This window comes from Mus caroli, unplaced genomic scaffold (genome assembly GCF_978045245.1).
Source record: "Mus caroli unplaced genomic scaffold, Mus_caroli_1 scaffold_11, whole genome shotgun sequence".
In the NCBI taxonomy this organism is placed as follows: Eukaryota; Metazoa; Chordata; class Mammalia; order Rodentia; family Muridae; genus Mus; species Mus caroli.
In genome coordinates this window covers 32315032-32339583 of record NW_028227266.1, presented here as the reverse complement: position 1 = coordinate 32339583, position 24552 = coordinate 32315032, and the positions used below count along the sequence as shown (strand labels likewise).

General features: G+C 45.4%; 3 protein-coding genes across 7 annotated transcripts in view; 2 read left to right on the top strand and 1 right to left on the bottom strand.

Annotated features, from left to right (window-relative positions):
• Siral1 (SIR2 antiphage like 1) overlaps positions 1–8279 on the top strand; it is a 53341-nt gene extending 45062 nt beyond the window's left edge. For 2 of the 4 annotated variants that reach the window (XM_021171373.2, XM_085844518.1), the window contains exons 5-8: positions 2062–2190; positions 3856–4141; positions 7544–7603; positions 7776–8277. In XM_021171373.2, coding sequence (XP_021027032.2) covers positions 2062–2190; positions 3856–4141; positions 7544–7603; positions 7776–7789 — 489 coding nt within the window. In that variant the 3' untranslated portion in view covers positions 7790–8277. Of the gene's footprint in view, positions 1–2061; positions 2191–3855; positions 4142–7543; positions 7604–7775 lie in introns of all 4 variants that reach the window. The other 2 variants (XM_029481589.2, XM_021171374.3) reach the window with 2 other exon arrangements.
• Positions 8280–8509: 230 nt separating this feature from the next.
• Positions 8510–14403, bottom strand: Srpra (SRP receptor subunit alpha). Its single transcript, XM_021171372.3, has 14 exons — positions 14145–14403; positions 13472–13555; positions 13035–13198; positions 12668–12828; positions 12261–12417; positions 11987–12140; positions 11688–11776; positions 11468–11586; positions 11254–11340; positions 10795–10967; positions 10496–10709; positions 9888–10051; positions 9705–9803; positions 8510–9583 (listed from the first exon to the last, which is right to left on the bottom strand). Exons 1-14 carry the CDS (start codon positions 14259–14261, stop codon positions 9455–9457), a joined length of 1911 nt encoding a protein of 636 aa, XP_021027031.1. The 5' UTR covers positions 14262–14403; the 3' UTR covers positions 8510–9454.
• A 152-nt stretch (positions 14404–14555) lies between these two features.
• Positions 14556–21596, top strand: Foxred1 (FAD dependent oxidoreductase domain containing 1). Of its 2 annotated transcripts, XM_021171971.2 has the most exons (11): positions 14556–14740; positions 15381–15601; positions 15950–16063; positions 16324–16442; positions 17484–17578; positions 18058–18159; positions 19327–19403; positions 19606–19766; positions 20085–20214; positions 20406–20510; positions 20693–21595. In XM_021171971.2, exons 1-11 carry the CDS (start codon positions 14656–14658, stop codon positions 20945–20947), a joined length of 1464 nt encoding a protein of 487 aa, XP_021027630.1. In that variant the 5' UTR covers positions 14556–14655; the 3' UTR covers positions 20948–21595. The 2 variants fall into 2 exon arrangements, with proteins under 2 accessions (XP_021027630.1, XP_085700643.1); XM_085844517.1 differs by lacking the exons at positions 14556–14740; positions 15381–15601; positions 15950–16063 and having other exon boundaries at positions 17488–17578; positions 20693–21596.
• The last annotated feature ends 2956 nt before the right edge of the window (positions 21597–24552 follow it).

Sequence of the window (24552 nt, the reverse complement as noted above, 5' to 3'; positions counted from 1 at the left end):
CTCCTCGAAGGGCTTCTCCAGATCTGCCCTTTTGTAGCACACACTTTGTCTTCTAGGCTCCAGCTGCCTGTACTCCACTGCTGCTGTTGTTCTTGGTGGTCATCTCATGGTACTGGCTGGCATCTTAAACACTGCTGTCTTCCGCTGCAACTAGGCTTCACCAATGGCTCTCATCATGGTGCCAAGCCTCAACTCCTTTGCATGACCCCGTTAGTCCTGGGCCAGCCATTGCAACTGAGGCTGCACCTTCACCAATGGCCTTCCCTGGCCTCTCACAGTGCCAAGCCTCAGCTGCTCTTCATGACTGCTTTAATGCCTTCAAAACCAGTACCACCTGGGTGACTCTTACACATTACCAAGTCCTGATGTAGCACGAGGTACGACCTTGGCTATCTCTTGAACACAGCCTCTGTGCTCTCAGAAAATATTTCCTAGAAGATTTCACCTCAATGATTCAGGTCTCTTCTTAATCACCACTAATTTTTTTTTCTTTTTTTTTGGTTTTTTGGGTTGTTGGTTTTTTGTTTTTTGTTTTGTTTTTGTTTGTTTGTTTGTTTGTTTTTGGTGGAGACAGGGTTTCCACCCCTAATTTCTTAGCTCCAGCTAACCAGCATCAATAGTCCCAGTAATGCAAAGGTTTCACTTTAGTATTTCTGGTATCTTGTTAATCATAGCTGATTTTTCAGCCTCAGCTAACCAAAACCACAGAATCTTCACAATCAAATAATAGCCAGGAGTCTTTAATCTTCCCTCTGAAATTGCACAAGCCAGGCCTCCATCTTCTGCACTGTTTTCAATATTATCTTCCAAGCTCCTACAGAACATCCCACAGAGCTCTTAACATCCTAATGACTCTTGTAGCTCAAAGTTCTAAAGTCCTTCCATAGTCCTCCCCCAAACATGGTCAGGTTGTCACAGGAATACCTCGCTATACTGGTACCAATTTGTCTTAGGGTTTTTATTCCTGCACAAAACATCATGACCAAGAAGCAAGTTGGGGAAGAAAGACTTTATTCAGCTTACACTTCCACACTGCTGTTCATCACCAAAGAAAGTCAGGACTGGAACTCAAGCAGGTCAGGAAGCAAGAGCTGATGCAGAGGCCATGGAGAGATGTTACTTACTGGCTTGCTCAGCTTGCTCTCTTATAGAACCAAGGCTACCAGCCCAGGGATGGCCCTCCCTCCTTGATCACTAATTGAGAAAATGCCCCACAGCTGGATCTCTCATGGAGGCACTTCCCCAACTTGAAGGCTCCTTTCTCTGTGATAACTCCAGCTTTTATCAAGTTGACACACAAAACCAGCCAGTACAACTACAGATTGGGGATTGAGCCAGTTGTGGTGGTGCATTGCTGTAATCTCAGGTGAGAAGATTTAAAGTTGAAGGCCAGCCTGGATTAAATAATGAGCAAAAACAGAATGTAAACAGCTGTGCATAGTGGTACACAGTTTTAATCCCAGCACTCAGGAGGCAGAGGCAGGTGGATCTCTGCATTTGAGACCAGCCTGGTCTACATAAGAGTTCCAGGACAGCTGGGACTTCGATAGAAAGATCCTCTGGGGGTTGGAGAAGAGAAAAAGGAAGAGGGAGGAGGGTTGTACCAGGGCTTGGACCATTACCAGTGGAAACTATCGTTCTTCAAATAATGTAAGATTCTAGTTTCTGATAATAACTTTCAAAGAGAAGTCACTAGATTTGCTGCCATCATTCCTGACAGTCATAACATAGAAATTGGACACACCAGGTTTTCAAATTCTTATCCCATGGCTGAAGTTATGTCAAAAGTCTAGGGCTGGTGAGATGGCCCAGCGGTTAAGATCACTGACTGCTCTTCCGAAAGTCCTGAGTTCAAATACCAGCAACCACATGGTGGCTCACAACCATCCGAAATGAGATCTGACGCCCTCTTCTGGAATGTCTGAAGACAGCTACAGTGTACTTACATATAATAATAAATAGATCTTTAAAAATAAAAAATTCCAGTCCTCAGGCAGCCTCTTACACACTGTGACTTTGAAGCAATTGCCACCCTGGTCAAGCTGTGTATGAATTGTGCAGGTCCTGGAGTGGGCTCAGGAGAAGCGGAAGCTAAGTGTGCTACACATCCATGGGGTCTACACCAATCCTAGTGGCATTGTCCTCCACCCAGCTGGATATCAGAATGTGCTCAGGAACACTGAAGTTATGGTAAGTAGTACTGGGCTTGGCTCTGGAAGTTGCTCCTGAAGACATTTTAAAGTCAATTCTAGGTATTAACAGGATATTTACTTTTCAAAACAACTAGAGAGTCAGACCTTACTTCCTGGTCTCTTGGATGTTCATACCATCCTGGGGAATGAAGAACCTTTAGGTGTCAGATCATAGGATTGGTATTTACTTATCTGTACTTAGTAAACCAGCAGCAGATGGCACTCCCTCTTTGTCATTACCTTCACATATCAAGAATGCATTAGTCTCCTTCATCATTGGGCTTCTTAATAAGTCTATGCCCAAAATAATTTAGGCAGCTTTTTTAAAATGTTAAATCATAGATTATAAAAAAGACCCTTTACCTACTCACACCTGAGTATACTTGGAAAATTTGGAAAACAATTTGATTAGGATGACAAAATGGAGATTTTCTTCTTTGGGTTTGCTGATCTTTGGGTTTCAAGTTTTGGACTTGTTCACATACATGTACATGTTTAAACCAGAAACACTTCTTTGTTCCAGCTCGGTGCTAGAGGTTTTCAGGACAGGGTCACATGGAGTATTTACAAGCCAGGGCCAGAGAAAGACCAGGAAGTGTGATGCTTTCTGAAATATAAGGGCTTTATCCTTTTTTAACTATGATCATCATTGATACTGAGGAAAATCATTTATGTTTCAGCGCACGTGCGCGCATGTGTGTGTGTGTACACTCTATGCACAGATACAAATGTATGCACAGTGGTACTTTAGTCATCAGAATTCCTTTAACCATAGCTAATGACAGAATTGTTTTCCTGATGCTCAGTGGTTCTGTTTTAAGGCCAATCAAGAACAAGTTCGAGGACTGGCAAGATTGCTCAGTGGGTGCAGCACTTGCCACACAATGTTGAGGAGATAGTTGTAGCCCTAGCAGTGATATGAATACCAAGGACAGTGTAATCCCAACACTTGGAAGGTGGAGGCGGGAGGAGATCCTCCAGATCAGCTGTCTAGTCAGGCTAGATGAATCTACAAGTCAGGGTCCAAGTAAGAGATCTGCCTCCGTATATAAAGTGGAGAGCAATAGAAAAAAAAAAAATTCCAACATCAAATTCTCGCCTCCACATATGTAACATGTATATACACATACATACTCAAAAAAAAGATTTAAAATTAGCAAATTTTGTTCAGGAAGTGGAAAAGAGGTAAGATACATCAAAGACGAATTACCCAAGAACATAAATCTTACAAAAAATTAAACCTGAAATACCAGTGCCAAAGGGGTGAAACTGTTTAGAAGACCTACAGAAGGACCAGACAGATGGCTCAGTGGGTAAGCACTTGTGCAAGCCTTGCAGTCTGTCCCTGGAATCCATGTAAAGGTGGGAAGGAGAGGAATGACTTTATAGTTGTCCTTTGATTTCCACATGCATTCTATGTTATGGTATGGACACTTATATACGTACACCATACATATCAGAAGAATATCAGCTAAAAAGTACAATCTTAGACCAGACATCATATTGTCATAACTAGGAAATAAAACCTTGTAATGATTTCCCTCTTAAATCTTGATCGGTGGGTTTCTGCAGTATGCTAAATGACAAACTGTTGACTTTTGCTTAAGCCATATCATGTGTCTGTCTTCTGAGTCATTAACATGTTGTTCTCTTTTTCTTGAAGAGAGAGATTCAGAAACTCTATGAAAACAAGTCATTTCTTTTCTTGGGTTGTGGCTGGACAGTGGACGACACCACTTTCCAGGCCCTGTTCCTAGAGGCTGTCAAGCATAAATCTGACCTAGAACATTTCATGTTGGTTCGGAGAGGAGATGTAGATGAATTCAAGAAGCTTCGAGAAAACATGCTGGACAAGGGGATAAAGGTCATCTCCTATGGAAATGACTATGCTGATCTTCCAGAATATTTCAAGCGACTGACATGTGAGATCTCCACAAGAGGCAGATCAGGTAAGGGAAGGCCAAAGAGCAATGACCCTTTGTTTGTGATAAATAAAAACACTACCAAGATGGGGAATGTATAGTGTATGACCAGTTTGGGAAGGGATGAGAGTGCCATTTTAATAATGGGGAAAGAAAAACATGGAAGGATTCTTCAGGTCAACTTTCCTCAGCACTTGCATCTTAAAATTAAGCCTGGCTACCTGAATTCAGTCTCTTAACCTACATTGGAAAGTAGTCCTAAAGTGGTCCTTTGACTGCCATACATGTGCTGTGGCACATGCATGCCCCACACTCACACACACATCACACACACAATCAGACATGCATCACACACACAATTTAAAAAAAGTCACTGAAGGGCTGTAGAGAGATGGTTTGTTGTTAAAAGCACTTGCTGTTCTTCCAGGGGACCCAAGTTCAGTTCCAGCAACCACATCAGGAGGCTCACATCTTCACAGACACACATTTTTGAAGATGCTTAGTTCAAGTGAGATGCAATTAAAATTTAGATTTCAAAATGTAGATAGATGACCATTCAGCCTTGGCTAAGTTTATCATGAAATATTCAAGAATATATCAAAAAATTTTAAAACCTTGTTTCAGAAATTCTACTGCTATAATTTATCCCATAAGAAACTTTTCCCTTTTTTTTCAGAGCTGAGGACCAAACCCAGGGCCTTCCACTTGCTATGCAAGTGCTCTACCACTGAGCTAAATCCCCAACCAGAAACTTTTCCTAAAGTAATGTGTTTTGCACATGCTGTTTAAGATATCAAGTGTAACCAACCATGGTGGTACATACCTCATGGTATAATCTCAGCCCTTAGCAGTCTTTGGGGCTAAAGGATCAAAAGGTCAAGGCCAGGCTGGACACCATAGCAAGATCCCAGCTTGGTGGAGGTGGGGGAGCCTGGGATTTAGTCATTCTGACTCTCCAATCCAATTCTATAGACATATTCTTGCTATATACTCTTGTTAAAGAACCATAGTTTTGTTGGGTTGGGGGGGGGGTAGGAAGATGGGGGTTTTTTTTGCTTGTTTTGTTTGATACAGAGATTCACTAGGTAGCTTTGTTGGCCTAGAACTTGCTGTGTAGACCAGGTTGTCCTCAGAGATCTACCTGCCTCTGCCTCCTGAGTGCAGGCTTTGAGTTACTATGTAGTCCAGGTTGGCCTCACACTTTGAATCCTCCTGTCTCAACTGTACAATTCTAGCAACTACAAACATATTCCCACTATGCCTCACCTGCTTCAAGCTTTTTTATATATAATTTATTATTTTATAGTCATTGGTGTGTGAAGGTATCAAAAGTCCTGGAACTGGACTCTTCAGGCAGGTGTGAGCTTCTATGTGGACTAGGGATTAAGCACAGGTCCTCTGAAGAACCAGTGCTCTTAACTACTGAGCCATCTCTCTAGCCCTCCTTCAAACATTTAATATTTTTATTATCAATTTGAATGTTTCTTAGACAACACAAAATACAGGTAATCTAGTATGTAATGTCCTTAAATCTAGTCTCAGATTTCTTTTCTGAATCAGATGACTCCAAGTAGAATCCTAACGTAGTAAAAATTTCTTTAAAGTTCTGTCAGAGCAATGCTTCGATGGAATAAGATTTTTTGTTGTTGTTGTTGTTGTTTTTCGAGACAGGGTTTCTCTGTGTAGTTCTGGCTGTCCTGGAACTCACTTTATAGACCAGGCTGGCCTTGAACTCAGAAATCCGCCTGCCTCTGCCTCCTGAGTGCTGGGATTAAAGGCGTGTACCACCATGCCCGGCTGGAATAAGATTTTTTTAAAGCCATCATTATCACTGTGGTGGCTCATCCCCTGCAATCCCAGGATTTTGGAGGCTAAAGCAGGTTTGTTGAGAATTCTGGGCTACAAGTAGGAGATGTAGTTTATTATGCTGTCACTGTAACCAAACATTGAAGGTTTCCCACTTCTCTTCAAAACTTAAAAAAGCCACACTTCAAGCTTGTCTCTTTCATGAGATCATCTGCCATCTTTTTCTTGAGGACAATTTTTCTGGTGTCCCTCAGCATAATATACCTAGGCTGATGTTTGCAACATTGACTAGGTTGGATTTTTCTGTTGCATGAGCTCTGATTATTTTTTAAACTAGGGACACACACTCAAGGGCTACACAATCAATCCACACTGAGATCCTCTACCAGAAAGATGCTATAATAAAACAAAATCTGGACAACAGTATCTTCTGCTGTACTCAACTTTAGGTTAACATCTTGAAGGTTGTGGAATGGTACAGATAGCTATAGCTAACAGGCTCTCTAGAGTGGCTGTCCACAGTTGCCAGTCAAGCCATTCTACTTTTAAATCAAGGGTTTTCCATATGGTATTACTATACCAGGAAGTAATAACTGATTTAACCAGTACTTTTTTTGGGTAATAAACAAAGGTTAGTCTTGTGTACCTTTTTAGAAAACAAAAACACGGGGTTTTACTCTGTACTCTATATTTTCCTGAAAATAGCTCTGTAATCCAGACTGGACTTGAACTCATCTTTCATAATCCTTACTCCTCTAAGACCTAAGTTTATAGACATGCAGCACCACGCCCTGCTTTGCATTTATTAAGTACATACATATTGACTACATGAAATACAGCTAGTGAAATGGAGATGTAATTTTTAGTTCAAATTAGCTGTATGTGTGAACCTGTTGGGAATAGAGTAAGCAGCCATGTTTTGTATGTAAAATGTTTTAGGGGCTCGAGAGACAGCTAATTTGGTAAAAGCACTGAATGTTCCGGAGGACCTATGTTCAAATTCCAACATCCATATGGTGGTTCACAACTGTCTATAACTCCAGTTCCAGGAATTCTGACACCTTCTTCTGGCCTCCCTCGGGCACCAGCCATGTACATTGTACAGAAACATATGCAAACATAGTCATATACATAAAAAAATTACTCTAAAAAGTTGAAACAAGGATTTTGTTGTTGTTGTTGTTTTAACAAGCAGTCTTGCTAGACATCCAACTTCCAGGAAGGCTAGAGCTTTAGAGGGTCTGGAACTGTAACCTAACATGGCAACATAGTGAGATCCATTCAAACAAAAACCAACTTTAGTGCAATAAGGAATCTAATGTCCCTGTTTTATATGACTGTCTGGTTATTCTTAACCTCATCTTGTATCATTCCTAAATGTCTCTTTAGCTGTGCCCTGAGCTCCCCTTAGTTTTCATTTCTGCCATTAATAGTTTTAGCTTTCCCAGGGACTGCCAAGATAGTTATGGGTAAAGGCATTTGCTGCCAAGTTTGACGACCTGAATTCTATTTCTGCAATCCACATAGTGGAGAAAACAAACACCCAAAAGTTGACCTGTGCATTGACGTTTTTTGAAAAAGTTGCAGCTTCATCTAATGTCTATACCAATATTCTGTTTTTAGCAGGGATGGCAAGAGAAGGTCAGCTAAATGGTTCATCTGCGGCACATGGTGAAATAAGAGGTATATTATTTCCTATTCTGTCAGTTATAGGGAATTATAATTTGCCTCTCCTGTCTTGAGATTCTTTGAATCTGCTCTTTCTGAAAAGTTAGGACTGAGTGATTTAAACACCTGCAGCTTCAGATGTCTAGACTTGCTCTATGGAACTTTATTGTCTTTTGTTTCTCCATAGGCTGTAGTACTTGAGCAAGCTGGAGCAATCACCATTAGACCATGCTGTGGGGCCTTCCTGTGGATATGTTAACAAGCAAACTTGCAAGAACTCAACACAGCTCCCAGGAAGTACCAATACCCAGAAGTTGAAGCTTGGGGTAGGATAGGGGTGGCAGTGTTGCACCTTCCCTTCATGCTGGCTGTTTCTCGACACTCTGCTGCCTGGTCCATTTTAACACCCAATGACATCAGGACCCAGTGCAGCTCCTACCTACCCCAAGACTGGACAGGCTTGTCTACACAGCAGACCAATGTGATGACTCCTGGCTATGGCTGCAGCTCTGCAGGACTTGAGGAGCAAGAAGTCATGGAGTCAGTGGGCTCTTGTTGCAGTTTTGTACTCCACTTGGTTTTTCAATTGAGCTTATGGCTTTTTTAAAACATGACTTGAAGCTCTAGTTTTCTAGATCTTTTACAGTGTACAGTATTTTACATAACTGAGCTGTATTAAAAGCTTGTTCATTTACTTGCCAGGGCTCTGGCTCTACTTTGAAGAGTTACTGTTAAAAACTGGCATTCTTCTATTTTCATCATAGGGTGGTGATCCTTCTCAGCACAGGCACTTACCCAATTCCTTAGAGCACTACTAGTTCCTATCATGCCCTTGCCAAAAAGAAGCCCAAGAACTATATAGCTAGTATGAGTTACCATCCTAATTTTATATCCTGTATAAAATAATAGGAACCTAAGAGGCAATTTCTTTATGAAATTTATTTTCTTATATAAATTATGTATTTCTCTGGGCAGACAGCCTTCACCTTATTGCACTAGTAGCACATCTGTAATACCAAACTACAGGACAAGTCTTAACAAGAGGTTTGTGTTCTTCAACGTAGCACTTGTCTACCAGGCACTGTAGAAGAGAATGAGGAAAAGCCAGGACCTGCTCAGGAGGCTGAGGGTTGGGTGGGGTATGGGACAACAATAATCCCTCTAACAACTGGTTCTCTCCCAGGAAGGTAAACATGCAAAGCTTCCATCTAGATTCTGGGAGCAGGGACAGGTTGGAAGGCAACCCTGCTCCCTTGTTTCTGAGAAGTGGGCACTCGCCTTTCACTCATTTGTAACAAGGCCTAACTGATGCTTTGGGGCAAAAATCAGGTGTGGAGTTCATCACCAGATTTATAATTAGCAGCAATTAAGAATGGGCCACCATCACTGCCACAGTGAGGTGGCTGTCATCCTGACACTAGGGACCCAGAAGCTGTTGTATTCTTCTAGATAGATGCCATTAAGATCCAGAGCTGGCTCTGGAAGTAAGCCATTAGAGCTGGGACCTCAAACTGCTCCTTATCTCACCATGGCTCTGTGATCACACTAGCAACACTCCAGGTGTTGGGTTTTCCAACCATTGGTCAAAGCTATGATATGGAGTCTGTAGGCAGAGTGAAGGGGATGCCTGAGTAGGAAGAGGGAGGGTCATTGGGCAGTGATTATAACATGATTAGGCCCTCCTTGCAGAAGGAGGTAGGGCTGAACAAAGGATTGGGTTAGAAGGAGCTGCAAGTCTCCAAAGCTCCCCTCACTCTGCCTTTGTACTACACTGAAGACAAGTTGCTCACATACTCTAAAGCACATTCTTGATATAGGAATAGGGACTTGGGGCAAGCGGCGATTTGGTATTAGGCAAGAGCCACATTAAGCCTTCATGAGGGCAGCCACCACAGCCTTGGCATTGAGACTGCGTAGGTCACAGTAGGTCTGGCCAGTACCCACAAAGACGATGGGTTTGCTTGTGATGTATGTCATAGAGATAGCAGCTCCCACCTGAAGAAGAGAAAATGGATGGCCAATCAATCAACTCAAGCCCTGTTTTCACTCAACGCCTCCATTTCCTTTAAAGACAGCCATTCCTCCTTCCCAGTCTCATTCAGTCATCCATTTTTACCTTGTCATCAATGGTGTCAAATTTGGTAAGAACAATGCCATCAATGAGCCGAGGTGTCTGAGCCATAGAATGGTCAGCCAAGGCTCTGTTGAACTTGACCTAGAAAGTGAAAAGGTAACATAAGAACCCACCTAATTTGCCAAGGTTTAAGTTGTAAAGGGAACTGGGCCCAAACCCTCTCACCAGTTGATCCACAGCTTCGTTGCCTACTAAGGCCTCCCCTACAAACAGCACCAAGTCAGGTGTATTGACAGTAATGAGTTTGGCCAGGGCAGTCATCAGAGGGGCATTGTCTTGCATGCGGCCAGCAGTGTCTACCAGCACCACATCAAAGCCTTGGTTACGTGCTAGAAAGAGAAAAACAGTCAACTCCAAGCATGGAACTCTCACTCACACTACCAACTTCTCAAGATTTCCTATACTGGCTATGTGAAAAGTCACCCAACTGTCACTCATGCTCACTGCCAGCTTCCTAAGATGTCCAAGTGTGGGTTATTTGAAAAGCCTATCCTGTTTACTTGCCCAGACTCTGGATTTGGTTACAAGGTAACATAAGGAAAAACCTGTCCTATTCTTGGCCACCACCAAAACCATTCAGGGAAAGGAGAGAAGTAGGAAAAAGACCACATTCAGGTTTACAGTTAGGATACACCAGCTTTCCTTTAACTACACACATTACTACCCAAAACCACCCATACAAGTAATTTACCCTGACTTCTCTAGTAATAGCCTTAGTCTGTGCAAATTCCCCGGACAAGGACACAACAAGCCCCTTGGTCCCCACACTGTACCATAGGCAATGGCTTCCATGGCAATGCCAGCAGCGTCCTTGCCATAGCCTTTTTCAAACAACTGCACCATCGTACGGCCACCATGCTTCTCGGGGGGATGGAGGGCAGTCAGGCGCCGGGTGTGTGTACGAAGCTGCTCAACAGCCCCAGCCCGAAATGTATCACAGGCAGCAATGAGGACACTAAAGCCATTCTCTAAAAGCCAAAAGGAAATCTGCAAAAAAGTTAAAGAAAACTGTCACCTAGACCCAGGATTCTAAAGCACAGGGTGGAAAAGCAGGCTGTGGAACTGAGCTGACCTTGGCAAGATTGGTAGACTTCCCTACTCCATTAACACCACAGAAGGTAACAACATAAGGGCGCTGGCGACGTTGGGCATCCATGATATCCCGGAGCATGTCTACACGACGCTGTGGCTGTAGGATCTGTACTAGAGATTCTTGTAGAGCTTGCTTGACTGTTGAAGTCACAGCTTAAAAGGGAGGTGGATGGATTCAATCATAAAATCAAATATACTTGATACCCAACATCTTTCTGAACTAATGGAATTCAGACCATACTAGGTTTTCCCCCAGAATTCAAGTCACACTGCTCTATTACTTTATTATCTCAATTAACTGTCCTGTTAAGTCCTAAAGGCTGTTCTATCATAGAGGTTTGGAAATTTAAAGATGTTTGCTAAAAGGCACATACCAAAGCTGTCTGACTGTATCACCTCTGAAATGCATGAGCACTTTGTGACATGTGGAGATACTTACTGCTAAATGTCCCCATCACTTTCCCTTCTAACTTGTTGGCAACAGATTCACAGAGCTGGACAGCAATATCAGCAGCCACATTCTTAGCTGAGAAGAGATGGACAGCTGTGAGTTCCGTGTTAACAATGATCAGGTCTCAAGAGCACAGCTTAGAAAATGGTTCTATTCCTAATGAACTATGTCATTGTCAGTCAAGCCAGTCCTCCAGACTCACCAATGAGATGATCACGCATCTTGTCTAGCACAGATTCCATGTCTTCTCGACTCAAGCTCTTGGAACCCACCAGACCCTTCAGCATCCCAAACATGCCACCCAGAGTTCCCTTGGTAGCACTACAATTACAGAAGGTCACAAGTATGCATAAGGCCAGCAGGCAGGAGGTATGGATCATCAATTCTGCATCCACACCACCTCCCACCTGAAATCCTTCTACCTAGGCTTGGTATTTTGAGTGGCCCCTTCATCATCTGAGCTGCTGCAATCCAGATCTTGAAGCTGTCCCCCAGGCCCAGTTCCTCGAATCTAGAGAACACAGGCAAAGAAAAGAGGTGTGATCAAGAACACTAACAGCTGAGGGGAAGAGCCCAGGATATACCCTGGCAACAGTATTTGAAACCTTAGAAAAACCCACATATAGTTCATTCCTCTCTCAAATCCAGATATACCCTCCAACTGTTTCCTTCTCAATTTCTGGCCAATGGTGATCTTCACTCTGACCTTTATGCATCTTACCAAGTTGATATCTTCAGAAAGGGCTGCCTCTGGAGTTCCATTGGTGGTGGGAGTACTGTAATCCAAGACTTCCTTGTTAGCACAGCCACCTAGTTCCCACACCCGGGGTGCTTTTTTGCCCTTCTCCTTTGGAGTATCTGACTTTGAAGATTTACTGCAAAGGATCACATAAGAAAAACTTATAGGAGAAAAGTAGGAAAGAAGATGAGAGGAGAGTCCCCTGCCCCCAGCACAGCTGGGTAACAGTCCCCAGAGACTGGGGAACAATGCTGACCTGGATTTGTCCAGACCCTTCCCATGCTTCTGAATGAACTCCTCCCTCTTCCTACGGATCAGCTCCTCTTTGGAAAGTTCTCCGTTCTCAGGTCCCACTGAGAGGCCTGACTTTTCTGCAGGGGCTGTTTTGCTGGTAGCCAAAGTGCCATCAGAACCTGTTAAAAGAAACCTCACTGGAGGAAAAGAAACATAAATCCCAACCACCCAGGTAATAACCAAAGTTCTTCCAAACCCGAAAGAGCAAACTTGGACCAAACACCTTGGAGACTACAATGCCTCAAGGGGATGATAGGGTGCTGAGCATTAAGTTAAAGGAGGCTAGCAATGTCAAAGAGTACCACAGAGCTTGATAATTCTATGCTAACATCTTGTATGCCCTAGTAGGGTCAGGAAACTCAAACACACCTTCCTTTTTGGCCCCCTTTTTTTTGTTGTTTTTTGCTTTTTCCTTGGTCTTTTCCCCCCGTGTTTCAATCATGGACCTCACAGGTTTCTTAGCTTTTTCAGAATCTTCAAATTTCTTCATGGTAGTGGGAGCACGGATCTTACTGCTCTCCTCTGCTTCACTAAAGAGAAAAGAGCCTAGTTGGTCTTTCTACCCATATAAGAGGACAACTCTGACTTAAGAAAAAGATCCCACATATCAAAAGGACTATAAGAAACAAGCTACAAAATGTGACTGTTTTGAACCCAGGTTAATATTGATGTGCCACCGACAGGCAGGCACTCTTAAATCATGAAAATTTTCCCTTTGAACGGGAAAGCCTCTCACCGAAGGAGCCGCAGGAAGTCATTTTGGAAATCAAACGTGCCATTCAATAGACTTAAAGCACTCTGTTGTTGGATCTCTGTGCGATACTTATCCCGGAACAGTCGGTGCACATCATCTATCAACTTGTCTACATAGGTCAGCGTGAGGATCTTCTGAAAGCCAACCTGTTTATGGAAGGAGACAGAGCCAATAGATCTCCTTACATGCCAGCCCAGAATGGAAGGAAGCCAACTCAACCCAAGCCTCCAGAGATAGGTTTCCTGCCCCAAGAGACAGCCAAGCTTTCCATCTTACCCAGAAGTCCCTTGCTTTCTCCCCTCCACATTCCTAATTTTTTCTATTACTTTATTACATACACAATACCCACAATTAATTAGGTTCATCAGTGGGGATGCTGTTGAAAACATAACTTGTCATTCTAACATACCCCCACTTACCACAAACACCAGCTCAAACTGGTTGTCCAGTTTATACTTGAGTGTGAGAGCCTCATGAGTGAAAGAGTTGTTGCCGCCCCGTTCCTGGAAAAAAGAGCGTTTCAGCAGTCAGGCTATATCCACAGCAAAACCAGACTTTGGACTATGTTTGGGAAATAACCAGATATAATCCTGCCCTCAACAAGGGAGTACTGTGACATTTCTAGCATCCCCTCAGAAAAAGAGAGACAGATAGACAGACACCAAGTAAGGACAAGGGGTAAAGCTGGGACAGGAGACAGGACACTTGAGAGCCAGGAAGTAAACAGTCATATATAAACAATCAGATCTTCTAGCAGCTGTGAACCATTTAGTGTTCCTGAAAGGTGTTCTCGCATTCACAGTTTCACCCAACGTCAAAACAGCAGAAAAGCACGCTGCTCGGATGAGTGGAGAGGGAGCTCAAGTCCATTAGGACGCCAGAACATGGCTAGAGCCCCGGAAACGGGAGGTGTGGGGGGCGTCGCAAAGTTTCGGGATGCTGTGATCCAGGCAAGGAAGTCGATCCTGGGTGGCCGGTAAGCGACCAGTTTGAGGAGATCAGAACGGAAAGCATGGAGTTACTACTGGAAGGGGGACCACAGTCTGGGTCTGAGGGACGACAGCCCGGAGTTCTGCCCCGCGGGGGTGGTACCTGCAGCAGTACGGAACGAATCAACGCATTCACGGGCCCGGTGCACGAGTCGCTCACGCCCTGGAAACACCAGAGCACAAGCCCGCCCTTCGAGAAGATGGTGAAGAAGTCAAGCATGACGGAAGCGGGATACGACTTGAGGCCGAGACCGGCGCCGGGAACTCGGGCCGCGTCCGCCGCCGCTTCCTGCTGCGCCAAGCGCGGGACACGTCACACCAGCAGCCTCCGGAAACCGGTTCAGCCGCACTTCCGCTACGAGCCTCCGTGGTCCCGCCCCTTCCCCGCTCAGGGCGCACGTGATGACGTAGACGCCAGACTGACCAATAGCACACAGGGGCGGGACTCCCGAGGCACTAGCTCCCCTATAGCGTGGAGGGGTGGAGCCTGAAGAGCACTACCGGCTAATCGGCGCGTTCGTATCTATTCCCCGTGGCGCGGACCGATGACTGGAAGGACAGAGTCGGCTTGAGGGGCAGGCACCTCAAGCTGAAAAGAGCCGGGCACTAATGCCATGTTTCGCAGAGCGCTGCGTCTTGGCTTAGGCCCGGGCCTCCCATACCGGGGGCTACGAACACGCAAAGGAGGCTTTATTCCGGGTAAAGCTGAGGGCAGCAGTGGTTCTGGGGAGCCCAAACCCTCCATAGATATGACCTTCAAGGTTCGACCCCCTGCCTCGTGCTGGCGGGACAGAGAGTTAGCTAGGGGAAGGGGTAGGCTTGCCTGCTAAAGGTCAAAGAGCCGAGGCAAGTGTATGGCTCTCAAGGAGGCACTTCCCAGTGGACAATGCCATATAAATGGAAGCTTGCTGGCGATAATGGATAAGGATAAGAAACCATTACAGAGGTGCCCGGCTTTAGAAGGCTGTGCAGTATGAAGTATACTAGGGACTCGTGTTCCCTGGGCCTGTGATATCTGAGACTGGGGTTCAGGAGGGAGAGAGATCTGCAAGAGCTAAATAATGTGAGTCACACCTCGCTTGATGGGGAAACAGAATTTTAGGAAGTTGAATCTTCCAGTGTTAGAGAAGATCCATGATAATTGGGGCCTGGTGGGACAAAGACCAAACAACAAAGTGGTAACAATACTGCTGCATATGAGGTGAGCTTATGAGAAAGGATGACATTGGAGGTGTGCCAACCCAAATGCCGATTTCAGCCCGCCTTTTCCTGTACCCATCCTCCAACCCCCAACCACGCAGAAAAGAACATAAGTCATCTAACTGTAATTGTCCTGCAGACTGGGATGCAAAGGTGTCTGACTTTAAGAAGAAGATTGATTCCATCCTGCCTGGAAAGAAATATGAAGTGCTGTATGACACCAGCCACCTGCCCCCAGAACAGGCGGATGTGGTCATCATTGGAGGTGGGATTCTTGGTCTGTCTGTGGCCTTTTGGCTGAAGAAGCTGGAGAGTAGAAAAGGTGCCATTCGGGTGCTGGTGGTGGAGCAAGACCACACGGTGAGGTCAGGGAGTAAGGGCAGTCATCTTATTGAGGTTCTTCCTCCCTCAAAAAAGACCCGCAGCAATAACATTGTTTTGTTGGGGAAGGGGAAGGGACGTTGTTACTGTTGTTTAATCTCTTTGGAGATGGGGTTTCAATATATGGCTGAAGCTGGCCCTGAACTCAGCATCTTCCATTCTGTGCCTACCAAGTGCTCGGATTACACGTGCTCCAGAACATTTACCCATACTTGCTCCTTGAAAAATGATTCCCCTTTGCATTTAAATGTATAACTGACAGCTTCCATTGCAGGATTCCACTATATATTACATCATGACCGTCTACCTCGGTTTTTCTTTTCACAGTATTCACGGGCTTCCTCCACAGGGCCTTCTGTGGGCGGGATTTGGCAGCAGTTTTCTGTGCCTGAGAATGTCCAACTCTCACTCTTTTCAATCAACTTTCTCCGGAACATAAATGTATGTACAGTAAGATTTGAAGGCTGGGGTGGGAGCCCTTTCTTTAGCCCAGAGATCAGTAGCCTAGCTGGTAAGGGGAACCAAGGAGAAGTAGTGTGTTTGAGGCAACAAGGTATTGGGATCCTTGACTGTCTTCCAGTGTTGGTGCCTAGAGAAGGGTTTGTCTTGATCTGGGCCACTGCTCCTGGAGCTGTGGTGAGGCCAGGGAGGCTCCCTTTTGTCAGCCTCCTTGGAGAGCAGCTCTTTTTCTTTGCACACAGGAGTACCTGGCTGTGGTGGATGCTCCTCCTGTGGAACTTCAGTTCAACCCTTCAGGCTGTCTCTTGCTAGCTTCAGAAAAGGATGCTGCCACCTTGGAAAACAATGTGAAAATGCAAAGGTGGGTGCCCAGCACTGCCCTGAGCTGCTTCTTGGCTTCACATACTTCACTGAGCTCCTATACCAAGTTAGAAATGGGGAAGCTGAAGGTCATGTCATAAGAATCTCCTCATTAGTAGCTCTTATTATCAGGAAAAATGGGCCTATTTAAACCTTCAAGACCCCATGACGAGGGCTATCGCCCAGTCGTGGACACTTAGCACCCATGTAAGATACTCCCAAACCTAGCAAACCAGAATCTCTAGGGAGTGGCAAGGGTACTGTGCTTATAACAAGAATCCTAATTTAGGGATCAGCAAATTATATAAAGGGCCAGACAGTAAATATTTTAGGTTTTGCTTGTCATTTTGTCTCTATTTCAACTTTTCTGCTTTGCCATTATAGCACAAAAGTAGCCACAGACAAAACATAGACATAATTGAGTGTGGTCCACAAATAAAAGTAGGCAGCAGGTTGGCCTTAGCACATTGAGCTTCAGTTAAGGGTTGGGCATCTTTGTGATATGGTATGCACAGGCTCTCTTCTGATATGCTGTGAATCTCACTAGTGAAACCAGATAAATGTCTGCGGATGCTAACTCATTAATTAATCAGAACATCCCATTTTACATGTGGGGAAACTGGGACAAGATCTAGTAAGCATTGTGCCTCAGTTTAAACTAGACACTGGCTCATAGGAGTGTTTCTTGGCACTTTGATTCCCTGGCCAGTTAGTGTTCTAGAGGAGACACTCATTCTGAGGGACAAGGTTGTGCTAGGCAGCAGGGAAGAAAGTGTTTTACAGGAGGCAGTGGTACGTGGTTCCCCACCATCTTATGAAAGGAGATAGAATAGGTCAGGGCAAGGAGTTGAGAGTACTGAAGGGAGAGAGGAATGTAGAAAAGGAAAAATGGGTCTTCACACCCAGCAGTCAAGAGAAATGGGGCATTTGGGACAGACAGAACTGAGTGAACTGGCCGTCCTCTCCTGGAGCCAGGGTCCATGTTTCTCCCCTCAGAATATTCTCCCTAACACATTAACTGAGATGCACACATTTCTCTTAGACAGGAAGGAGCCAAAGTCTGTCTGATGTCTCCTGAGCAGCTGCAGACCAAGTTTCCCTGGATAAACGTAGAGGGCGTAGCTCTGGCGTCTTATGGTGAGGCTCACCATCAAAGCACATGTCTTTCTCTCCCTGAAGATAGAGATTGAAGGCTCCTTGGGTTGGAAGTCTCAGTGTGCCATCTCCATACTGAAGGAGGGCCACTTTCCTCCTGAGTAACAGGGTCTGCCCCAAACCGTGCTGCTTCTCTGACCTTCAGTATGACTGCACTCTAGTAGAGTTGGTCAAGATGACTTTCCCTGCTTCTAAAGCCCTAAAGAAGTGTGGGGAAGCCAGGCGTGGTGGCGCACGCCTTTAATCCCAGCACTCGGGAGGCAGAGGCAGGTGGATTTCTGAGTTCGAGGCCAGCCTGGTCTACAAAGTGAGCGCCAGGACAGCCAGGGCTACACAGAGAAACCCTGTCTCAAAAAACCAAAAAAAAAAAGAAGTGTGGGGGCCGTGGCGGGGGGGGGGGGGCATACAGTGGGAAAAGGAGGGTACCAGGGCTTCATGAGTTTTTTTTTTCCTTATGTCAGGATTGGAGGATGAAGGTTGGTTTGATGCCTGGTCTTTGCTCCAGGGTCTTCGTCGAAAGGTCCAGTCAATGGGAGTCTTTTTCTGCCAGGGAGAAGTGACACGTGAGTCCAAAGTCTCATTCCCTCTGCTATGTCTTACACCTAGGACAAGGCCTAGCCCAGGCTCTACCTTTCTGCTCACAGGCTCACCTAGGGTTAGTGTGAGAGGCCATCTTCTGCTAAGCAGTTCAGCTTTCTTCTCACTACACTGCCTCCTGGGTAGCCAAGTTTATTTGGGTTTCTTGATGTCTCTTGAGTGTCCATGGAAAAGCACTCATCCTTCCCATTTTCTTTCCTTGAATGAGCAGTGGTGGTTGCGGAGCCAGGAGAGTGCTTGCCTAGCATGCATGAAACCCTAAGACCCATGCCCCTAGGTTATGCCCCATAAACTGGGCACCGTGCTGCATGCCTGTAATCCCAGAACTCTGCAGGTACAGGCAGGAACATAATAAGTTGAGGGTTACTCTCTACTACATAGGAGGTCTGAGACTAGTCTGTGTTACATGAGACCCTTTCTCAAAAGAAACCAGAATGACCCCCTATTTCCCTCAAGGGCAGTGTGTGTCTGTGTGTGTTCATTACTGTTCTATTGCTTTGAAGAGATCCCATGACCAAGGCAACTCTTATAAAAGAAAGATTTTAGCTAGGGGATGCTCAGAGCTTCAGAAGATCAATCCATCATTATCATCATGGCGGGGAGCATGGTGGCAGCAGAAATGATGCAAAAGAAGTATCTCTGAACTACATCCTGATCCACAGGCAGCAGGCAGAGAGAAAGATAGACAGACACTGGGCCTAGTATGGGCTTTTAAAACCTCAAGACCTATTCACAGTGACACACCTCCTCCCACAAGGACACACCTCCAAATCCTTCCCAAACAGTTCATCAGTTGGGGACTAAGCATGCAAATATGAGCTTACAGGGGCATTCTCAATCAAAGCACCATTTTGTGTCTTTGTGTTTATCTTTGTGTCTATGTTTATCCAGGAAAACGTGTTCTGCAGCTGCTCGGGAGACATCAGACAGACACAGGGAGAGTCTCCTGAGGGGGGAAACATGGGAGGAAGTCCAGCTCACTCATAGCCTTCTGCTCTGCCCCAAATGGCCCATCCGTATATGTTGATTGGAACACGAGAGCTAGAACCTAGGGTCTCATGCATACTAGGTATATACTCTATCCCTGAGCTAACCCTTCCTGAAGGGCTTAATTTTTAATTTCTTCCCTGCAGGTTTCATCACTTCATCTACCCCAATGAAGACCCCAACTGGGGAGCACGTAGTCTTGAGAAGGATCAACAATGTCCATGTAAATCCCAAGTTGTATTGTGCTTTTTATAAAGTGGAGGGCAAGAAGGGAGATAATCTACTCAGATGTCGGTCTTCTACCTGCTTCCAGCACTGATAAAAGTTGGGCTTAAAGGGAAATAAACCTGTCAGGATCCATTGTGTGCCCTTATTCCCCTCACACACAGCCCAGCTTCCTTCCTCTTACCCTCTGGTTCCTACAGGTAAAAATGGACAAGAGCCTGGAGTATCAGCCAGTGGAATGTGCTGTAGTGATCAATGCTGCAGGAGCCTGGTCTGGGAAAATTGCAGAGCTGGCTGGTATTGGGAAGGGACTTCCTGGCACCCTCCAGGGCACCAAGCTACCTGTGGAGCCAAGGAAAAGGTAGCTACCGTCAGGACAGCTAAGGATGAAAAAGAACTGTTACAAAAGTTTAGGATGGCCGGGCGTGGTGGCGCACGCCTTTAATCCCAGCACTCGGGAGGCAGAGGCAGGCGGATCTCTGAGTTCGAGGCCAGCCTGGTCTACAAAGTGAGTTCCAGGACAGCCAGGGCTACACAGAGAAACCCTGTCTCGAAAAACCAAAAAAAAAAAAAAAAAAAAAAAAAGTTTAGGATGTATTTGTGTGTGTGCAAGTGTGGTCTGGGCAAAGGGTTGGTGAGTGTTATTCCTGCAATGTCATAACTCACCTGATCATGACAGGTATGTGCACTTATGGCACTGCCCACAGGGACCAGGTCTGGAGACACCGTTGGTTGCAGACATTAGTGGAGTCTATTTCCGACGGGAAGGATTGGGCAGCAACTACCTAGGTGGCTGTAGTCCTACTGAGGTAAATGAAGTTTCAAGGAGACATAAACAAGATGCCATTAAAGAGGCAAGCCATTGGGAAGTGGTGGGGAGGCTTTGCTCTCCTTCATGTTAGAATTGGAATCCACTGAAGGGATTGATTATAGGAATCAGCTCTTGGCTTGCCCTCATACTCCAAGCAATATAGAAACCTTGTCTCTACCTCTTACTTAGGAGGAAGAACCAGACCCAACAAATCTGAAAGTGGACCATGACTTCTTCCAGAACAAAGTGTGGCCTCATTTGGTCCAGAGGGTGCCATCTTTTAAGACTCTGGAGGTAACTAAAGGGGAATAATTGTTTCTGTTTTGACCTGTTGTGTTCCCTCTAACTAACAATTGCTAAGAAACCTACTGGATCTATCCCATCACATGGGCCCTTTAGCAGATGATCCTGAGCAAGGTTGTGGGTTGAGCACGTCCGTTGCTTTACCAAGAACCTCAGCATCTTTTCACCTGCAGGTACAGAGTGCCTGGGCTGGCTATTATGACTACAATACTTTTGACCAGAATGGCGTGGTGGGCCCCCACCCACTAGTTGTCAACATGTACTTTGCTACGGGCTTCAGTGGTCGTGGGATTCAGCATGCACCTGGCATCGGTCGCGCTGTGGCAGAAATCATGCTAGAGGGTCACTTTAAGACCATCGACATGAGCCCCTTCCTCTTTACCCGCTTTTACTTAGGAGAGAAGTTACAGGAGTACAATATCCTCTGAGCATGAAAACTCTCTCTGGGCCTCACCAGCCCAGGCATCACTCTGTCTCACGCTGGCTTTGGTCACTGCCTGAGTCTCCCCAGCACTGTGCCAGAGATCCATCCCTTTGTTCACCATCCTTTAAACCAGGCCTCTTCCCCAGTGTCTCTGGACATGGAATGAGCATAGGCACAAAGACCCAGACCAGTGGAAAGTGATGAAGTGGGACCGGTCCCTAGGACTGATGGTAGCCTAGGCTGATTCACTACCTAAACAGTTCAGCTGGCATCCCAGGCATGATGCCCAGGACTGGCCTCCTTCCTGGTGCTGATGCAGAGAAATCTGACCAGAGCCAAGGCACAGAGCATTCTAGGATAACCTGGCCCAAATTTATTGACTTGTCTATTAACCTGTTCTTTAATCTGGCCTTATGTTCTTCCTACTTTTCTTCTCATGGTAGAAGCTTTTGAAGTATTGTACCATTAAAAAGGCAGCTTTGGGGGCTGGAGAGATGGTTAAGAGCACTGACTGCTCTTCCAGAGGTCCTGAGTTGAGTTCCTAGCAACCACATGGTGGCTCACAACCAACCATCTGTAATGGGATCTGATGCCCTCTTCTACTCTGTCTGAAGACAGTGGCAATGTACTCACATATATAAAATAAATAAATCTTTCAAAAAAATAAAAGGCAGCCTCTTGAGAGTGTTTCTTAGATCCTCTGTGGGAGGCATCTTGTTTGCAAGCTACTATCCTGTTACAGGAACAGTGGTTCTAGGGAAAGAAATGGTTCTAGTTAGGTTCTATAAACCTCCAGCTTCTGACTACCACATTCAGTCTATAGCAGGATTCAGAGTGGCTTTCTGAGTGGATCATGGAGCTTTGGAGAAAGAAGGAGCCAGGATCTGAAGAGCCACACTGAGAAGCTTGGATTTCATCTTGGCAGAAACCCAGCAGATTTTTAAATATGGAAGCAACATGATCGGATTTTCCTTTTAAAAAAATCTGTCTGGCTAGGGTGTAGCCCAGTGGTAGAGTGCTTGCTTAGCGAGTAGATGGCCCTGGATGTGATCCTCAGCACCAACAGAGAGGAGCTGGGATGAGTCACTGGTCCCCTTGAAGAGAACAGAGTCAGATAGCAAAGCAGAAAGCAGGCTGTAGACAAAGGCTGTTTAGTCTACTTAACAGATAACAGTCATGGTGGGAAACCCGTGGAGCAATGTGACAATGAACATGAAATAGAGTCAGTGTTTCCCAAGTTTCTGGCTTAACAGTCAAACAGGTACCATGCTTCTTACCAAAATGACAGAGGGAAGAACAGCAAAATGAGTGGTCTGGTGTGGGACAAACTGAAAGAAAAGTGCCTGTGGGAGGTGTGAGGGGTGATTGGACTAATAGGGTGGGCAGTCTGAGTGTAGACAGGTGACAACAGCATCAACAAAGGAAAGCAAAGCATTAAGGACAACACAGGAAAGCTGGGGTACCCACTGACATTTAGAGAGAGCAGATGACTGCAGAAAGTCTCCTGCCCATGAGGCAGGAGAAAATGCAGTTAAATGGAATCATGAAGACAAGAAGTAGGCACTAGAATGAAATGTCACATGACAGCTGGGCTTCGCACCTAGCAGGTCAGTGGTGACCAGGGAATGCAATCTAAGGCACAGAGAGAGAAGTTACAGAAGAGAGGGAACCAGAGTAGAGCTTCCTAGGAAAATGGCTCCTTCCGAAGTCCTTTGGAGTAAATAAAAAGTAAAAGAGGTAGACACCATATAGGGGAGGGGACAGCTGGGAGTATAAAGCCTGAGTGTGGCTTGAAGAGAGACAGAAATTAGGCAGTAAGCAAAAGAAAACTCCCCCTTTTGTCAGCGATTGTTATCTGAGATTTATATGGGGTTATTCCTTTGAAGGTTTCTTAGAGATTTTGCATATCTTAGTCAGGAGATAGGTCTGGAAAATCAGTATGTTTCCCATGGCTGAGAATTGCTTAGGTGTTAGTTCTTTCAAGATAGCAAGATAGCCCCTAAATCAGATAAGAAGTTTTGGTATGCAGAAATTGACTTGCTAAAGGTGCCTTTTATATAACAGTAAAAAGAGCTTCAAGGCAGCTGTGGGTTTCAGTCCCACAGAGGCTCCTCCCCGCCCCCCTCCCCCCACTGCTAAGAAGCCTGAATTCGTCCTGTAGTGGCTCTCTTCCATTGATCAGTCCATGTAACCCACCAACATTCAGAGTGCCCCATAGTGATTTCAGCACAGCATCAGTCTAAGGGTTCAAAGAAATAGATGTTGCAATCAACGCTTAAGGAAACCTCTACTACCACAGGGTTTTAATCTTGTCTCATGAGAAAGCCTTTATGGACATGTGATTGCATCTGCTTTGCCCTTTCAACTATATGAGGGGCTGGGCCAAGCCCTCATCTTTGTCCCCAAATCTAGCAACCCCACACTTTGTCCTATACTCTGCCCATCGAAGCATTCCTGCTGGACCCTAAAGATCCTTCCTGGCCCCAGGGGGTTTATACTGCAATGAGAGGTAGGGCAGATGGCTCAAGATGCCATTTAGGCCTGACAGCTTAGTTTCAATCCCCAGAACCCAAGTTAAAATGCATGATATGGTTGCATATGTGTGCGATCCCAGGGTTCAATATGTCAGGAAAGTAGAGACAGGGGAATTGCCTGGAACCTCAAGAGCCAGCCAGCCTGGAGTATATAGGATGGTGGAGACAAGAGATATCCTACCTCCTCAACAAGGTAGAAGAGAACCAACTCCCAAAAGCTGCCCTCTGACCTACACACATGCAATAATAATAATGTTTAAAATCTTTATTTCATTTGTGCGTGTATGCTGGGGGTGGGGGCAGATGACAAGGGAGTCTTTCCCTCAAGCTGGAGTTACATACAACTGTGAGCCACTGGATATGGGTGCTGGGCATCAACTCAGGTCCTCCGGGTGGGCAGCTACTCCAGCCTCAGTTTCTTCGCCAGGTAGAGTGGCCCAAGCCTTTAATCCCAGAACTTAGAGGCAGGAAGATGAAAAAAAAAAAAATTCAGTCATTTTAATTACAAGTTTGAAGCTAGCCTAGGCTACTGGGGAGGAAATCCTTCCTTACAGGATGCAGAAATGAGCCTGGCTGGAAGAGAGGCAGTTTTCACAAGCACAGCTGGGCAGAGGCCAAAGGGAGAAGCAGAGATGTCCTCGCCACGGAGCCATCCACCAAGTGTGAGCAACTGCTGGGTGTCCAGCTGCTGGGGGTCCGGGTGGAGGGTGGGTGTGAGACAGCTCTTTCCCAAAAGCTTTTATCCCTAACTAAATAAGAAATGTTTTTTTTTTTTTTTCTTGAGCCATACCTGAGTGACCACATCCCAGGAATATAGATTTAGGTTACCCTAAACTGCATGTTCCAGTGTGGAAGGAGCTTCACAAAGTTTTAAATTGTTACAGAACAAAGTCATAAATCAAGCCAAGTTTAAAATACATTGGTGGGCACATCGCAGAGGCAGTACAGCAAGACCGGGGTGGGGGAGACCTTTGCTGTAGGACTCAGGTGTTATCTGATGATAGCTTTCGGGTTGGGCAGCTAGGGATCTGCTCAAGGCATGGCTGGCCGATCCGTGTGGTTTAGAGCTAGCTGA

What these genes read in the sequence shown, in the direction of transcription:
- Srpra (XM_021171372.3), bottom strand. Translation starts at nt 14,261, where the DNA reads ATGCTTGACTTCTTCACCATCTTCTCGAAGGGCGGGCTTGTGCTCTGG. An exon ending in GACTTCCTGCGGCTCCTTCG is followed by an intron (nt 12,829 to 13,034) that starts GTGAGAGGCTTT and finishes TTTTCTCTTTAG; the next exon opens with TGAAGCAGAGGAGAGCAGTA. An exon ending in AAGGGTCTGGACAAATCCAG is followed by an intron (nt 12,141 to 12,260) that starts GTCAGCATTGTT and finishes GATCCTTTGCAG; the next exon opens with TAAATCTTCAAAGTCAGATA.
- Foxred1 (XM_021171971.2), top strand. Translation starts at nt 14,656, where the DNA reads ATGTTTCGCAGAGCGCTGCGTCTTGGCTTAGGCCCGGGCCTCCCATAC. An exon ending in CAAAGGAGGCTTTATTCCGG is followed by an intron (nt 14,741 to 15,380) that starts GTAAAGCTGAGG and finishes ATTGTCCTGCAG; the next exon opens with ACTGGGATGCAAAGGTGTCT. An exon ending in CATCTTTTAAGACTCTGGAG is followed by an intron (nt 20,511 to 20,692) that starts GTAACTAAAGGG and finishes TTTCACCTGCAG; the next exon opens with GTACAGAGTGCCTGGGCTGG.